This window comes from Octopus sinensis, linkage group LG2 (genome assembly GCF_006345805.1).
Source record: "Octopus sinensis linkage group LG2, ASM634580v1, whole genome shotgun sequence".
Classification (NCBI taxonomy): Eukaryota; Metazoa; Mollusca; class Cephalopoda; order Octopoda; family Octopodidae; genus Octopus; species Octopus sinensis.
The window spans coordinates 119,756,148-119,775,202 of record NC_042998.1 but is presented as its reverse complement, the minus strand read 5'-3'; the positions used below and the strand labels follow the sequence as shown (position 1 = coordinate 119,775,202).

Here is a 19,055-nt window from a genome sequence, read left to right as displayed (position 1 = left end):
GTGTTCGTGTCTGTTGCCCATATATATTTATATTATATTATATTATATATATATAATATAACCAATTTCAACGGATTTTGCCCAAATTTGACGTTGATATTACTTAGTTTGGTTTGAAATAAAGAACTTGATTAGCTTAATAATCGTAACTTAATCCCGGGCAAGGCCGGGTTATACTGCTAGTAAGTAAATATAACAGTGAATGTCTATTTCCAAAAAACTAATGTAATTAACAGAGCACAATATTAGTAATAGTTATTATTTTTTTCTTTTTAGTTTTCTAATTACCTGGTGTCATTTTGAAATCATAAAAATATGAAGTTTCAAGAAATTTAAAACGAAATATAAACAATACTGACATTATGCAGTGTTTGAGACAATAATGGTTAAAGAAGACATTTTATTTGAGAGGGTCCCTCACAATCAGTACTGTATGATAGACAATCTGGTAGAGGGAGAAAGAAATTATCCCCCTCCTAAATGTACTTTCAAGATTTCAACTCAATTTTATAATAGTACGAGGGACGTTCATAAGTAATGCCCCTGACCCACTTGCAGTTGAAACAATCTAGCTGAAATTTTGCATGTACAATTATTTATATCTCTATAGATTAAGTGGTAAATTACAGCTCTGAAGTAATTGTGGTTTCTGATTTACAGGTGTTTGAACTGAGTCAAGTGTGAAATGGAGCCTGTTGAGTGTTGAGCAGTGATCGGTTTTTTGTATTTGAAAGGACGCACACCACGGGAGACTTTTGATGAAATGAAAGTAACTTATGATGATGCCCCATCATATGACCTTGTAAAACGCTGGCATCGTGAATTCAAACATGGTCGGAACTCTGTGGAAACAGCTCCCAGATCTGGTCGCCCCCCCTTCTGCCATTGATGAGGCTGCCATTTTGGAAGATCGACGCATAACTATTCACCAAATAGCCCATGAGGTCAAGATTAGTACCGGGTCTGTGGAAACTATCATTCATGACCATTTGCATATGCAAAAGGTGTCTGCCAGATGGATTCCCAGGTTGCTCACACCTTTCCAGGAGCAAGAACGCGTCGAGTGCTCGAGGATGAATTTGGAGATGTGCCAAGATGAGTCAAAATTTTTCAAAAGACTGATTACACAGGATGAAACCTGGGTCCATCACTATGATCCAGAGACCAAAGCCCAGTCAATGCAGTGGAAGCACCGTGACTCACCTCCTCCAAAGAAGGCAAGGTCATGCTCACAGTCTTCTGGGACCAGGACGGAGTAGTGATGACAGATTTCCTGGCAAAGGATACCAATTACAGAAGCCTATTATGCTTCACTTTTGAGGAAATTAAGAGAAGCTATCAAAATCAAGAGGCGGGGCAAGATCAGCAAAGGCATCCTCCTCCTGCAGGACAACGCTCCGGTCCACAACACGCTTGCTGCCAGATCAGGACAGGCGTGCGGCTATGAACTCCTCCCCCATCCCCCTACACTCCTGACCTTGCACCCTCTGATTTTCACCTCTTCCCAGCCATGAAGTTGTTTTTGAAAGGAAAGCGTTTCCCAGATGTTGCAGCCTTGATTTCTGAAGTAACATCGTGGTTGGAGGACCAAGCTGCGGTCTTCTACAAAAACGGTTTCCAGAGCTGCATCAAACGATTGGAGAAATGCATAACTGTGTGTGGTTCCTATGTAGAAAAAGACTAATAACTGTGCCAAGTTTCATTGCTCTACTGCTATGGGAAGTGGGTCAGGGGCATTACTTATTGAATGCCCCTCGTAATCAATGTTTACAGCAGTGAGCTGGTCATACCTTACACAACCTACATGTAAGAATTATTGTTTAGCCTCAAGTCAGCTCTAACTGAGCAGACCTACAATCAAAAGTATTCTAGCATTGAGCATCTCGTTTTCAGATGTATGCAACTAGAACTACATTACCCAATGTTTCCTTCCTCTTAAGATGGAAAGTTGTTATTTGTTACTGATTCAGCTGTTATTTCTAGCAAGTCAATTAATCAGGTAGATGCTCCTTTATTGACTTGAAGCAATAACAGTTTAGTGTTTTGGCCATAAGCACACAACAATATTAGTGACAAAATAAAAACTATTGACCTGTTAGCTACCTACACTATCAGTAACGTGTATGCATTCATAGATTTGAAGAAAATATCAATCTTATTAGTGCACAGTAAATCTATGCTTAATCTATTTCCACTCAAGTTGATCCGGTTTACATGACAACCTACAAAATTCCACAATTATTGAAAGCAACAAACACATATTTTGTTGAAAATAATACATTTCATATGTTTCCCCACTAAATATTATGATAAGTCCAACTAGTGGAAACTGTTTCCAGTCAGCTTATAAATAAATTTTATTTCACTCAAAATTCACATGAAAATAATAATGATGATAATAAATAAATAAAATATACATTTCAGAACAAAATTCTATTATTTTAACCATTTGCAGAGTTGTTTTGTGAAAGGGAAAACAATGGCTTGCTCTTTAACTAGTACTTCAAAGCACATCTGCAGAAGAATTTTTCATTTGCTTTCTTTTTTATTTTATTTTTATTGAGGCACATGTCTGATTGCTTTGTTAATTTAGGAAACAACTGCCTATCATTTCCAAACAGTAGTTTCATTTGGAAAAGACGTAAACTCTAACCATGAGTTATACCTTGAAGTAAATCTAGAAACTCTCACAAGTCAGTTCATATAAAATGAAAACTAAGCTTGAAAAAAAATCAAGCAGAAAAAAAAACAAAAAAAACAAAACAAATATATATATATATAAATAAACCCAAGGAACTCCAAATATATTATAGTTTATTAATATTTAGTTTTTAGTTCAACATGAAATTATTAATTTAATTTCATGTTGAAATGAAACAAAAAAAAAAAATGAATAATGTGTATGTATGTATGTTTGTATATGAGTATGCATGCATATATTATGATTGCAGTCACTTCAATGTGATGTTGGTTGTTATGAAACATTTAGGTATGGATTTGAAATTGTACTTAGTGCGCGCAGGCACACACACATACATCCATCCATACACACAGACACAGAACTGCCTCTTGTTTAAAATGTAATACAACTTCTTATACACATTTCATCCTATTTGTATTCCATCACACATATGAAACATTTGATAAAAATCAAGAAATCAACTTAAAAAGTAACACCAAAATGGATGTAACTGAAGACAATAAACTATAATATAATCATAGATTTACATCTGTACATATTACAATTATAACATATACTGGTTTCCATATGTATATATTACATATCAAGGGAATATATGCAATAAAACTGTCAGAGGTTATGACATTTTTTCTTGAAATGTAGCATTTACAAATGTAGAATGTTCTATATATATATATATTAAACTACAGCCAAATACTTGAGAAATAAAAAACAATTCATATTTCAACTGTAAAATATAAACTAAACATGATTTGAGTAGAAACTCTGTCAAAGGGAAGTATTTCAGGAATACAATCTTGAAGTTAAAAATTAAATTCTGGATTCTTTTTGACTAGGCACAGAGGCCCTATTTTAGAGGAAGAAAGAAGTTCATGTCATTCCCAAGGAGACATTAACAAAGAAGTGAATAGATTTCAAGCAAGAATTCAAACTGGTTCACTGTTGTAGCTAGCCAGGAGCTAACCTTGCTACAAAGCACCACTCATATCTTCAATAGAAATATTAATACATTTGCAAGAAAAGATGGTTATGAGCTGATAGTTATAGAGAAATAAGAAATTCCATATAAAATAACTAAGATAGAAGGAAAATTGTTGCTATATCTGACACCTGAACACAGGTGAAGTAACCAGTTATAATAATGTAAATATGATAAACACAAACTGACTAAATTGATATTATGTTGTGGGGAGAGGGGGTTCCTCCACTCTCAAAGGGTTGTTATATTATTAAACTGAGCTGTTATCTCTCTATTTCTCTCTCTCCCACCAAACACACAAAGTCATAAGATGTAATTTTTGGCAATTACAAAAACAAAATAAAATAAAGAAATAAAAAGTCCGTTTTTTTCTCTTCCAACCCTGATAAAATGATTGAACAAACTTCATTCATCAAAATATAAAATTAAACAAGAAAGGAGAAAGAAAGAGAGGTTAGGAGAAAATTCTCAGTTTGTATTGTTATATACATCTTTAAAAGGGATATGAAATAATATTATATGTATTTGGCCTTTCCCTTATACACACTCCAAAGATTTTAATTGTTTTCAGTTGCAAATTTAAGGCAAGAATGTTATATATATATATGTATGTATATATATATATATATATATATATATATATATATGTATGTATATATATATATTACAACATAGGACTCTCGATAAAGAAAATATAACCTCTACAAGTGTTTTTGCCATGAGTAAATGAGAACAAATGACCAAGACAAAATAGAGTGGTATTTCAAGAAAATTAAGGCAAATTCAGAAATTTCCAAAGAGAATTAAGAGATGAGTTTCTCTTATGGTTGTTTAACATAGATTCAGCAGTGGACATTGAAATCCTGTTCCTATGTGAATAGTATACTTTGCAGATCAATCATTTTCTAATTGATTATTTACTAATGCAAACTAATTTATGATGCACAGTTAAAAAGTTATATAACATCTGAACTGACCAGACTTTTTTTGTATAAGAGCATATTTTTTAATGTGTCAAAATTATGTTTGACTGTGCTGATCTATTATAATTAAGTCAGTTGATAATGGAGAGTTTAAAATTAAACTGTATATACATCCAAAGATTTTAGACAATTAGTATTAATAAATATTAACATTATTAGCATGAGAGTTGAAAAAACTGTAGAGAGAGAAAGACACACACATATAATACATAAACATAATTTCAAGATCATACGGCAACAAAATATAGCTAACACTGGGGGAATCACAGCACAAGTATTCTAGTCACAATTTGTTAGAAAATTTCTATGAATTGTGCTAACCCTATTTTCAGTCTTAGAAAACTTTTTCTATTCTCACAGAAAAAAAAACTCAGATTCCTATGGACACAGAAGTAAATACTCAGCAGAAAAACGTTCTAATGAGCTAATTAAAAATAGCTTACTTAATTTAACTCAGGAAATTATAAAGTGTAGGAGCAGTAGGGTTCTGTTAAGGAGATAGCTGGAATAGATGGAGACCAAATAAAATGTTGAAAAACATTTAGAAATATGCTTTATTACTTTTCAATATATCAAACTTTCATCTTACAATATAAAAAAATAAATTCAATCTATTAAATAGCATCTGCTAAATATCTTGCAAAAAATATTTCACAAAAATGGAAAACAAATTTCAACCTTGGTTTCATACACTACTTATGTGATAAACCCTCGCTATAAACCCCAATTTCATATCAGTTACACATTGATAAAAATATCTCTCATAATTATTTGATTTTATTCTATTTCTTTTATTTTTAATTATTATTATTATTAATTTTCTAGATAGGCTTAAGATTAATATCTTATAAGGAAAACAAGATAAGGTGTAACATTCATGCATTTCCTGAGGATTTATATTAATGTAAGTGAAATAAATTGAAAATGGAAACCATGAAATGATTATATCCATTGAACAACACTCACTATGTTTATTATACATTGGAACAACTGAGATTTTATGAAAATACAGTTAAGCAAATCTAACAAGTGAAAGTTATCTCTAAATAACCATTAAAACATTTTGTTGCAATAAAATATTATTACAATGAATAGATATTTCTAATAGAAGACATTCAAGCATCATTCATCAACCAGTTGCTCCAGGTAAAATTCATATTTTTTTTTAGTGTTACTCTTAGAAAAATATATAAATGTAATAATAATTATTGTTGTTTATCACTCCCATTCAGACCATATTTAATGGAACAGTGTGTACAGTACACAAAAATGTAGGAGGGATTCACTCACATAATGGTTTGACTATTTCTGGATCACATTTTATAACTTCTTTCGTCTATCTGATATATGTTCTTTAAATCCAAAGATGTAAAATTTCCATATTTATGAATGAATGTTAACTTTCTTATCCTGTTTGTGTTTCATTTAATTTAGTTTAGAAATCAGAACAAAAACCATTTCAAAGCCAAATAATTCCTAGAAGTAAAATTTAGAGGGAAGTGTAATTTATCATAATTAATGCCAAACAGAATAAAATATCTTTGCCATGAGGATAAAACATTATTTTATATAGTTCTGACAATTCCTAGCATATTTTAGGCCCACAAGAACTGAATAGCATTTGTAACTTGTAATAGTTATATATAACATTGAGATCGTTATTTGATCTTTCTACAAAACTATCCCTTACCTCTGCCTAATTAGAGAAATATACTAATTACAAAGATGTCCCAAGGAAAATTAGAAAAAAGAATACAACTAAAATATAAACACTATAACTGATACAGCTTTTGAAACAATCAAAACAGTAACTATTTTATGTTTTTTTTAAATATTTTTTTTTAAAAGAAACATTTTCGTTTCTAACTGAAAATTTATTTTCTATGATAGTTTAAGGAATATATTCAACATTCTTGATTCATATACACCATTTAAAACATTTCCATAAATTATACACACCAGTGATTGCGACAGATAAAAAAGTAGTCACTGAAGGAGAGAGAATGCAGTGAAAGTTATCGCATGAAAATATATGTTACATGATCACCTCACCAGATATAAACCACTAAAAATATAAAACAAAGCACAAACAAGTTAAATATACAAAGTTGCAATGTTTCGTTCACTGTCTGCTACTCAACCAATATTGATCTCTCTACAACTATGTGCTGATTTGTAGTACTCACTAAATTTGCTAATATGATCAGTTAAAAAGTTATGAAGATATACTAATAACATGAATAATAAGTTTTAGTGTTTGAAACCACACAAAATTCTTCAAATAGTTTTATAAAAAAAATGAAAGTCTTTTTTTCAATAGATCAAAAAGACTTTGAAATTTGGAATAAAACTATAACTTGAGATTAGATTTTTACATAAACCAAGTATATATTTTATTATACAAATTTAAAAGAAAGCATAATCAATGATCAAAATAAACAGAAAACCATCAGAATATGATGGTTAATCAAACATAAATAAATGCAATTTAAATTTGAGATTATAAAGGGGATGTGTATGTGTGGAGTATAATGATAATTTTATGTTTTAAATAGAAATTAGAATTATTTTTACAAAACATATACATTTAAGACAGAATATATTTTATTGTTGGTTTCATGTGATTGTTTGACAAAATGGGGTGGGGATTAAAAGTAATCTTAAACACACGCACGCACACACACAGATTGAGTGTCTGAGTAGGAAATATGAAAAATGGCTCTAAGACAACTGAGAAACGTGGAGATGGTGACAACATGTAAAGCCAGATGTAATGATTGTGACCTGATGCAGGATGAGTATGTAAAAAATGTGGTTGGCATCATGTAATATGTATGTATACTGATTTCTTTATATCATCTGAAACGACTGACAAGTGGCACTCTTTAATAGGAAAGATGAAGAGTTCTGATTTCATCGCTTGGCTTTCTTGCCAATAATCATTTTAACACCGCGCCCTCGGCCACGAGACTTGGTTGGTCGGACATAATACTGTTCGGCTGGTTCATCATCGTCACTGCTACCCTGGCCAACATCATCTGCCTCTTGATTTCCAGCCAACATGGCAGGGGACGGTCCATATTGTAGTAATAGTTGAAATGTACCACTGGCACCAATACCAGATAATTGCCTTAGAAAAAGGAAATAAAATGACCTTTTAGTATATTAAGCAACAAACAGCTAAAAACATAATTTTATAAGTCTACATTAATTATAGCAAAAGTAAAAGGATTTTCACTTATTTCAACATTGAATTTTGATGTTGTTCAATGAACTGAACAATATACTCATTACATTATGGTGTAAAGGAGTTGGTATTGCACAGACATTTCCTCACAACATATTTTCAGGCAGACTCATCATAAGACTATGTGATCTGTATGACTGTGAAGCAAATTTCTTAACAATTCAACCATGCTGCATCCACACAGCCATACACAAGTGCACACCACATGTATCCCAGACTGATTCATCATTTCTTGCACTGACAAAATAGCAGTTGTAATAATCATACCTTTCAAAATGACTTCAATACAGAAGAGAGATTAGATGGAATGCAATTCAGCAGTACAGCACAAAAGTATACACAGAATAGAGTGAAAAGAAACAGTAATTACTTGATGATGTTTTTCTTAACAGCTCTACTAATTGCATTCTTAAACAGATGTGGTCGGGTCTCAATGTTGAAATCTTGATGAAACTCTTGCACATAACGCTTGATTAACAGAGCAGAAGCCTGTTTTGGTTCATGAGTAGCAACAATTGCCAGACATACCATGTCTTCCACAGTTTCACCTGAATGATAAATAACATAACAGAGATTTAGTCATTGCATGAAAGCATTTTCTTTCAGTGTTACTACACGAAATTTTAAAACTATATTGAACAAAAGTGCTTTCTTGTAGTCACTCTACTGTCAAGAAATAGTAGGCAAAATTCCTTCAAATTACATCTTTATATCTTAAAAACAGGAAGGACACATTGTATAATGTAGTCCTAGATACAATATGTCTAAAAAACAGGCAGCATGAGATCATGGCTGGAATACTTTTAACCAATCAGAGCTAAACTGGTACTAAACAACAATAACAACAGAGAAATATAGTTCATATATCAATGAATATCTTCTTAGTTCTGTGAAACACCAAACATTTGTTGTGCTGATTGAACTTAGATGTATAGCATCAAAATAATTAACATGATGCACACTCTAAGTCAACAAAAGAACTTCCATGTGGTTATTCACAACCTTGCTAGAAATAGTTGTCAAATTCCCTTCAAACGTACCTAAGTAGGCCTATGATAGAAGGGTCACAACTTGAATGCTCTGACCACAGATTTGCTTGAAAACAGCTGGCCCAATGATAAACAACATTAAAAAATTACTGATTATATTTGATAGTTGCACACTGAAACAAGTTCAGCAATTAAATAAAGTGTTAATCATTTTTTTTATGTAAATCCACCTGATACTATGGGTATAAAACATCTCATTTTAAGAACTTTATTTTTAAGTTAAGTTCCAAGCACTAGCTTAATAATGAAAAAGTTAATTTACTAAATCTCTTTAAATTCATGATTATTTTCAGAATTAATTGAAACACATAAGCAGTATGATTTTATTAGAAATACTGGGCTTGTATACATAAATTATCTATATTCCTGACATTTCATTTTTGCAGCTGAAACTGGCAAATAACTTTTTATCAAAGCTGTATGATAACTGGCCATACATATAGAAACAATATATAATATGTACACATTAAATAAAGTATATCAACTTTTATAACTTTTATATCAGAAAGTACAATGATATAAAGAGTCTCAGATAAATAAAGTCTGAATTATTTACTCACATTTTCCAGGATTGAATTCATCAATAAGAAGTCTGAAAGTTCCAGAAGCTCCTGTTCCAGTCACTTGTTCCCATAATCCTCGCTCAACACCTTTTTCTAGAGCTTTCTTTAGCCTGACAATGAATAACACATATATATAGATCATGTATATCCTGAATTTTAGAATAAACACACTTTTTCCATGCTAGCACAAAGGACAACTAAAAGAGTTGGTATCAGGAAGGACATCTGACTGTAAAAAAGACCTGTCCAACCCACACCTACATGGAGAAACAGACATACTACACATTATTGATATGCTGTTGAAATAAATGGCATAATTATTATTTGTTATCTAATTATCTGTGAAATATTATTGTAACTAAGATTTGTGGAGGGAATAAGAATCACCCAACACACACTGTAAAGTGGTTGGTGTTAGGAAGGGCATTGAGCTGTGAAAAACCATACCAAAACAGACAACTCTCTGGTTGGCCAGGTCCTGTCAAACTGTCCAACCCATGCCAGCTTGGAAAAACCTTGTAACTGCAGATGTTTTAGATATTCAACAATATTTTGAAAAACAAAATTACTTCTTGTCAAGATACACATATATCCTTTTATTTCACACTTAGGTTATTTCATAGGGGCTGTTGAATTGTGCCTCAAGGTAAAACATATTTAATTAAGAAAAAACTTTAACCTTACAATACAGCTGATAGATACAGAAAATGTTTGCTCCAACAATATCCAAATATAATTGATAATATCAAGAAATTACCATAACAGTGAAATAAGGAAAATAATATCCAAATAAATATTGATACATTTCAAAATAAACTAATTAAGCTTTCGTTCTGAAATGTATCAATATTTATTAGGATATTATTTTCTTACACTTTTAGGGAGCAGGGAAAATGGGATGTTGTAACTTCTTGTTTTTTCAAGGGAAATTCACAGCTTAAGCTGAACTTAAAAGTCAATTGAAAAATCAATTAAATCCAGTCAATCTTCACTAACAAGAATCATACTTATTCTCTTGCTCTCTTGAACTTGCTGTAACTGCAAAGAAAAATTTTTAATAATTTCATTAAATTAATTAATCTTACCTCACTTCAGCATTGACATCTGGATAAAAGTCTTGGATATAACGCTTAATCCGAGACACTGATGCTTCTTTAGGTTCTGACATGAAAGTAATGGCTAGCGGAAATGTGTCTTCAATCTTCAGCTCTGTACTATGTTTTGGCTTCTTTTTCTTTTTTCCTGCACAACAGAATTATGTTATTAGTTATAAACTAAACATATGCTGATCTTTTAAGACAACATATTTTAACTCAAAACTATTAATCAGTGAGGGTACTGCTACAAATATATCAGCAGTCTAATCTTTAATAGTCATCTAATTAACATTATAAAACTATGTGTGTAAATATATTTTAATTTATTTCAGTTCTAATTTACATTGTGATGTGCATGAGACAAACACATATATGTAAACGTTTTCATGAATTAGAAACAAAACAGTAACAAATAGCAACTATCAACAAATTAATGAGTTTGTCTTCTGTTATATATTTGGATAGAAGTACTGGAACTATTTATCACCTCAACAACTGAACTTATTCCAGTTTAAATAACTATTTAGTTTAATAGAGACACTGCTCTCTATTGGTGCATTTGTTTAAATATATATTATTCTGGCAACATTTCATTCCAAAGACATGAACCACCAAAAAGGAATGAAAGATGTGTCAATTCAGCAGTGCTCCGACATCTTGGTTACTGCCAAATATTTAAAGCTCTAGGACAGTTTGATAATAAAACAGAAGTTTTGGCAGCTAAGTTGAAGAACAAACATGTTCATCAAATCCAAAATGAGATGTAACAGGAGGAAATGTAACTACATAAATGGAGCAATATTTTAAAGGAATCAAATGAAGAAATAGCTGAGTGTATTAGTTACCAGAATGTACACATTTTTAAATATGGAAACCATGAGTTCACATTCTTTTATGCATTGACTGCTTTTAATCGTTAGACTACAGCAACACTGAGGTACCACCTACAAGGCTTTTTGTTGATTGGTTGGAAGACAGGCAAAGTTGACTTGGACTTAAAGGGAAGTAAGAAAATACCACAAGTTATTTTTATACGATGCACCGATTCTGCAACCCCACCTACATCCAATGGACTTGTCTTTACTAAATTTAACTCACAGGACTTTGGTTAACCCAAGGCTACACATGTCCAAGGTGTTAATGGGATTGAAACTGTATCTTAAATCTTCTAAAATGAAATCCAGCATGATTATCAGAAACCATTTAATATGGTCACTGACATTAAACACACCTTAGACTTTATAAAAAACACCAATTTAATCACCTTTCTTCGCTTTCCTTGACTTTTTAGCTGTCTTACTAGAATCATCTTTAGTGGACTTTCTCTTCCTGGTCTTTTTCTCAGTTTCATCAGTGGCTTTATCGCCATCATCTTTTTTCTCATCACTACCGTTCTCACCAGCATCCTGATATTAAAATAACAAACAAAATAAAACATCTTTCAAAAACTTCTATCTTAACCCTTTTGTTACTATATTGCTAACTAAAATACACCCAAGTGTTTCAAATGACTTAGCAACAGGTTCTAACATAAATCTTTTCCAGAATTTTTGTCTCAAATCTACTTTAATTACAGGTAAAACTTGAAAATCATTTAAATTTTATTGAAATATAACTGCATAAAATGAGTTATTAGTCAATATGATATTATATAGCTTACTAAATGTCACTTATCATTATGACAAAAATAATTAATTTCGTGCAGTTTATCCTCTTCCCTTTGTTTACATTTTGTGCAGCAATTAGTTCTTATATGAAATACTTCAAGTGGAATGAACCAAAGTAAATAATCCATGGGTTTTAATCATGAAGATGACTGATGAGATGCAGTTTGTTCTCAAAATTTTGGAAGAGAAATATTTTAAAGGCCTTTGTTTCATTTTCTTTCTAGAAATCACTGCTTCCAGTACAGCTGTTTGACATTGTTTAGATACTTGGAAATTGAAACAGTCTATTCAAAGTCCACCTCTTAGTTGTATTTCAAAATAATTTGGATTTGCTATTACTAAATCTGAAGCTTATATAATATTGTATAATTTTAAAAAAGGAGTAGAACAAAAAAAAGAAAAAAGAGGTGGGGTTGAAAAGATTATTAAAAAATGTTGGACAACACAAAATAAATAAAATGGTCTCAGGTAATTTACACCATGGACTGTGTTGGGTGGCTCAGTAAAAACAACAAAGAAACACACAAATTTTATTCTGTTGTGTGAGACAATAGTCTCACAGATACCAAAAGTGCCAATGTGTTCACATTACTCCCCCCCAAATTTCCCAGTGACTAGGCTAAATGAAAGAAAAGGCATTAATCCTGAAGCAGAGTTGAATATCTTGTCTAATGAGTTAATGTAACAGCTAAAGTGGGATATGAATTGATAAGCTTGGATGACAACTGTAGTATGTCTGTCATTCAACCACTGTTCAAGTATTTTTCACAGAGGTACTTAGGGATTTTATTTTCTTCTGATGTTGCTGTTTAATCCTTGGTCAGTCCTTATTCAGCAGAGCAACAAGTAAAGGCATTCAGCTGAGATCATTTCTGTATTTTAATCAGACCAGTAGATGTAAAGCTAATTTATCTAATGTAATTTTTTGAGAATATGGTAGTTTGACGTTTAGGAGATTTAGCTGCTATTTCTAGCAGGTCAAGAACATATGTAGAAACTTCCTTGATGACCTATAATGCTTTTGTTTTGAAGGGGAGGGGGAAATGAAATTATGAGAGAATGCATGAAATGGTCACAATTCTATCCAAATCATTGTTGAAAAGGTATGTGAAGCAAAGACATTTGTTCTCTGGTACCTGCTACAGGAGCGAAAACATACTTTTACACGAATACAAGGATTCAAGTTTAAAGGGGATCAGAATTAAACTGTAACAGCCATGTTTTTCCTTAGAAAAATTAGGACTAAAAATTGTTTACAAAGAGCATATATTTTTACATGGTAATCACTGTACAAAAGATACAATATCAACACATTCAGTTTATTCAGCAACCACATTTGCTAAACTATTACCACTAAACTGTTGTCACCTACTGGAAAACAAAAGAGCCAATGAGGGTACTTCTATGGCTGCACGATCTACTAGAAATAGCAACCAAACAATAACAATAATTGTAGTTGGATGGAAATGTGGATGTCTCTATACATAAAAAGTTTTTTAACAATCTTAAAGGAATAAATTGCACTAATTAACCATGATAGAATACAGAAAGTTGCTGATTGTGCCCTCAGATCACATCCATTAGCATCAAATGAACAACAAGATAAATCTTGGGATAAGACACCAGTCTTTTGCAAACAACATTCCCAGACAACCCAAAGCTTGTTCCCCATACTTTCTATCTGCATACTGTTCTGTCCTAAGTGACAATGGAACAATCTCTGATGCTAATCCACTCAGCTAATTCTATCAATTGAAAGATTAGAAATGAATAAAATTGAAACTGTTCTAATTACTTCAGATTTAGCAGTTTCATCAGCAGTACCATCACTTTTTTTATCTTCGGATCCACTTTCTTTTTTCTTAGATTTGACAACTTTGGCTTCTTCGGTGCTATCTGGCAAGGGAAGACGATAGAAGCCACAATAACCAATTCCTCGAACCTGAAAAAGAAGAATTTAGTACAGAAGTTATATAAATACTCAGGTAACAGTGTAGATCAGTTATATATTATAAACATACATAAATGTATACAGGAGATTGATACTCAGTGTTAAATGTCATACACTGGCACATAAAGATAACAGTGGAGATTGTCATTCATTATCCAGTCTAGCCTGGAGTTTTGTTATTTTGATTATTGTCATAAACTGTGGAGGAAACCTGTGGAAGAAGTAGATCCAGGAAAACATGATCTTCAAACACTGAGCCTCATGGAGGCAATGACAAGTGATCAAGACCTTTGGCGATATGCCATGCTTGAGAAGACTTATCAAGCCAAGTGAAACCATAGTCATAGCCAATGTTGATGTCAACAGGCACATAAAAAACACCCTTTGAATATTAGGCCTCACAGAGGTGATAAGTGACTGAGACCTTTGGTGATATGCTGTGCTTGAGAAGACTCATCAAGCCAAGCTGATGCTGGTGCCACGTAACTGGCACTTCATACCAGTGGCATGTAAAAAGCACCCATTACATTCTTGGAGTGGTTGGCATTAGGAAGGGCATCTAGCTGTAGAAACCATGCAAATCAGATAGGGACCTGGTGCAGCTCTCCAGCTTACAAATTTCAGTCAAACAGTCTAACCCATGCCAGTATGGAAAGCAGATGCTAAATAATGATGATAATTATCCTTAGAGCATCAAACAAAATGCTTAGCGCATTTCTTCTTTGTCATTCATCTTTTCAGGGCCGATAAGAAGGGACCAATGCAATTGACTAATTTCTTTCCCTAAAACTGCTTGCTGGCTTTGTGCCAAAACTTGAAACTGATAAGCCAGCAAGCTTGCAGAATCATTAGAGTATTTGAAAGTATGCTTTATGGTATTTGTTTCAACTCTTTAATTCCGAGTTCAAATCCCACTGAGGCCAACTTTGCCTAGCACCCTTTCAGTGTCGATAAAATGTACTTGTCATGTATTAGGGTTCGATGTAATTGACCTGTTCACTCCCCTCAAAATTAGAATTATTACCTCCGCCTTAGCGAAAGTGGAGGTGTTGTTTTCAGTCGTGTTCGTTTGTTTGTCCATTGACAAGATATCTCAAGAACCACTGGATAGATTCAGATGAAACTTTCAGGAATGTTAGGCCTCATGACTGGCACAAACTGATTAGATTTTAGGATTGATCCAGTACAGGACAAGGATTCTGGATTATTTTTCCTGTTTTTTAACTTAATTTTTAAGAGCAGTCAGGTTCATTTTTGAACCTGACTACTCTCATTGGTGAGGGCAATTGAGTTTATTTCAGATATTTTCATTTTAAAAATCATCTCTGGCTAATTGTTGAGAGGACATTGGTGTTGCCTTGATGGAGGTTTGCGCTCTGAGTGGTCTTGCTATTATTAGTATTTGAAATACCAACTCTTTAACTGATATCTTAATAGTTCTGATACAAGTCACTCTCACATTTGAGACAAACCACTTGAATAAATTAACTCATACAAACAGAATTCCAACTAATTTAATTCTGTAGACAAAACCCATAAATAGTCCAGATCATCATCATCTTCGTCTAACGTCCGCTTTCCATGCTGACATGGGTTGGATGGTTTGACAGGTCTGGAGAGCCAGTGGTTGCACCAGGCTCCAATCTGATCCGGCAATGTTTTTACACATTCAGATGGTGCTTTTTACACGCCACCAGCATAAGAGCCAGTCTGTAGATACTGGCATTGGCCACAATTGGTTGGTGGTTTTTACGTGCCCACCGGTACAAGAGCCAGTCAGGTGGACCTGGCATCGACCACGTTCGGATGGTGCTTTTTATGTGCCACCAGCATGAGAGCCAGTCAGGGGGCACTGGCCACAGCTACGATATTGGTTTTACTTGACTCAACAGGTCTTCTCAAGCATATCATATCGCCCAACGCATCAGGGGTATTCTTAACAGGGCCGGACATGTGTGGCTGCAATCTTACTTTACTTGCCAGGTTTTCTCAATCACAGCATATCTCCAATGGTCCCGGTCTCCTGTCATTGCCTCTGTGAGGCCCAATGTTCGATGGTCATGCTTCATCACCTCATCCAAAGTCTTCTTGGGTCTACTTCTTCCACAGATTCCTTCTACAGTCAAGGGAGTAGCACTTCCTCACACAGCTGTCTTCATTCATACATAACACATGACCATACCAGCACAGACGCCTCTTTTGCACACCACACTTGATGCTTCTTATGCCCAACTTATCTCTCAGGGCACTTACACTGTTGTGTATGCACACTGACATAACACATCTAGCAGATCATACTAGCTTCATTTCTTTCAAGCCTATGCATGTCCTCAGCAGTCATGGCCCATGTTTCACTGCCATGTAGCATGGCAGTTCACACACATGCATCATACAGTCTACTTTTCACTCTGAGCGAGAGGCCCTTAGTTGCCAGCAGATGAAGGAGCTCCCTGAACTTTGCCCAGGCTATTCTTGTCAACACTTAAGAAGTTTTTACTTTAATGGCTTAGTGAGAGGAGGAAGTTATTTGTTAGTCTAGACAGCTAGCCAGAATGCTTGTAACAGAAAGGACTCTACAAAAAATACTCAAGGGACAAGCGATGATGTTAAACTGGGTGAAGGATTAATTCTAACATCCAGTTAACTCTGACACAGCATTGGTTGACCCAAAGATTATGATAAAAGGTACTTTCTCAAAGTACCATGCAGTGCAATGTGATTCAACCCAAAACAGTATACTCGTGAAGTGATCTTCTAAAGCCATGCCTGTGCCCACAAGTAAAGAGAGAGACATGCGTGGTTAGGGGATTTGATTTTATCTCTTTGATTAAACTGAGGTCACTCATTCTATTGGCAAACTCTAAGTCATCTATAGACATTTCCTATTTACTAATGAATTGCACTTCAGTATATCTTCAAAGACACATTGTACTGCATGGTGCATACAAGACCTGATCGAATGAATGAAAGGCCGTATGAAATTTGTATGTTAAGAACCAGACAAAATACTTCAACACATGAAGTCTAGTACCTTACAGTTTTTAACAACTCTTTATTCCTTTACTTTGTAATTATTACTATACATACAATAACAGTCTCTTTTCACAACATATCATTGGTCACTTTGCTATCTTCCCACTTCATCTGCTTATTTCAAATAATTCCAACTAATATGATGGAATCAAAATAAAAAAGGACTTAACTTCAAAGAATGAATTAACTCCCAGTATATTATAGTACTATTTTATAAACCCTGAAACGTGAATGTTAAGTCAGGTCTATTAGGGTTTGAACTTAGAATATACAAAGATGTTGGCGTTAGGAAGGGCATCCAGCCGTAGAAACACTGCCAGATTTGACTGGGCCTGATGAAGCCTTCTGGCTTCACAGACCCCAGTAGAACCGTCCAACCCATGCTAGCATGGAAAACGGACGCTAAATGATGATGATGATGATGATGATGTAACTAAAAACTGCAAGGCATTTTATCTGGTGGCCTACCAAGTCTGTCATTTACTACTCTAAAAACAACAATCATCATCACCATTTAATGATCCATATTCAATGCTGGCACGGCTGAATGGTTTGAAAGGATCCAGTGGGTCCAAGGACTGCATTGTATTCCCATATCTGCTTGCAGTGATTTCTACAGCTGGGTCTCCTGGCTAATACCAATCACATTTAAGCACATAATGAGTGGTTTTTATGGTACCAGCACTAAAAAGATTGCCATGCAGCTTGCAAAAATAAGATCCCTTTCGACTGAATGGGACTACAGTAGACAGGGAAGCAGCTTTATGCTAGGAGATAAAGGGTTAAAGCCTAAGAGATGGAGTCAGAGAAGAACAGGCTTCTTGCTGTAGAGGAACTACATAGTTCCTCACATAAAAGTAGAGAGTGGGAGTGCCTGGGATAGAGATGGAAAGAGATAAAAATAATGGTGATGAGGTGTTGAGGTGGACCCTCAAGGTACAAAGTGAGTGGGAACAGGAGAACTGAGTAGAAGTTGCAAGAATAGGGTGAGTAATAGATTGTTAGAGATCAGAAATGAATGGGTGGGGTGAGTATAATGAAGAACAAGAATTGAGGGATGATAAGTAGGAAAGAATGAATCACTTACCAATTGAACGGAACCAAATCGAACACCTCGCTCAAGAGCAACCTTTAGAAGGCCTGGTTTTAAATCAACCCGGAGGGCAGGATATTTTGCCCCAATATACTGTTTCAACCAATGAAAACGAACGCCTTTTTTCTGAACCACTTTGTTAAGTAAAACCACAAGTAAACTGACAGTGTATAACAATCATGTTTGATATAATCAATGATTCATATTACTTTGGTATTATTGGTAACCTTTTAACTTAATTCATTATTTAATCTTCATCCTTCATATAATTCATTTTACAATGTTCCCACCAAAGTAACATATGCCCCACCCTTCCACAGCAGAAACAGAGCCAGCATGGGGAAAGTTAGCTCAATTTACAGTATTATTTTTTTTTTGTCAACCAAACAGAAAACACTGAGTGATGATAAAAATTGTTGGTGTTCATGTTGGTTCCAAAGAGTCATTAATATGAATAAGGGGAAAGCTTAAAAACAAGTATTGAAACTGTATCACAGCCAACTTTGAGAAAGATGAACAATCTAGTTATTGTTATAACTATGGACAATCTACTTATAAATACAGAAAAAGACAGGATGGTCATGACCAAAATGTATTTTATCAAAGGTTCGCTACACAACTGCATCACAGTTTTGGGTCAGTCAACAGGTACTAAGTACTACAAAAATACTGTTGTGGTGAAGACAGCAACT

The 19,055-nt window shown here is 33.8% G+C and overlaps 1 protein-coding gene across 2 annotated transcripts in view; it reads right to left on the bottom strand.

The window, feature by feature from the left end:
• Window positions 1–2,334: 2,334 nt before the first annotated feature.
• LOC115232603 (heterochromatin protein 1-binding protein 3) overlaps window positions 2,335–19,055 on the bottom strand; it is a 32,841-nt gene continuing 16,120 nt past the window's right edge. For both annotated transcript variants that reach the window (XM_029802580.2, XM_029802581.2), the window contains exons 5-11: window positions 18,358–18,489; window positions 14,082–14,228; window positions 11,884–12,025; window positions 10,608–10,764; window positions 9,520–9,632; window positions 8,281–8,458; window positions 2,335–7,793 (exon numbers count right to left, since the gene is read on the bottom strand). In XM_029802580.2, coding sequence (XP_029658440.1) covers window positions 7,577–7,793; window positions 8,281–8,458; window positions 9,520–9,632; window positions 10,608–10,764; window positions 11,884–12,025; window positions 14,082–14,228; window positions 18,358–18,489 — 1,086 coding nt within the window. In that variant the 3' untranslated portion in view covers window positions 2,335–7,576. The remainder of the gene's footprint in view (window positions 7,794–8,280; window positions 8,459–9,519; window positions 9,633–10,607; window positions 10,765–11,883; window positions 12,026–14,081; window positions 14,229–18,357; window positions 18,490–19,055) is intronic.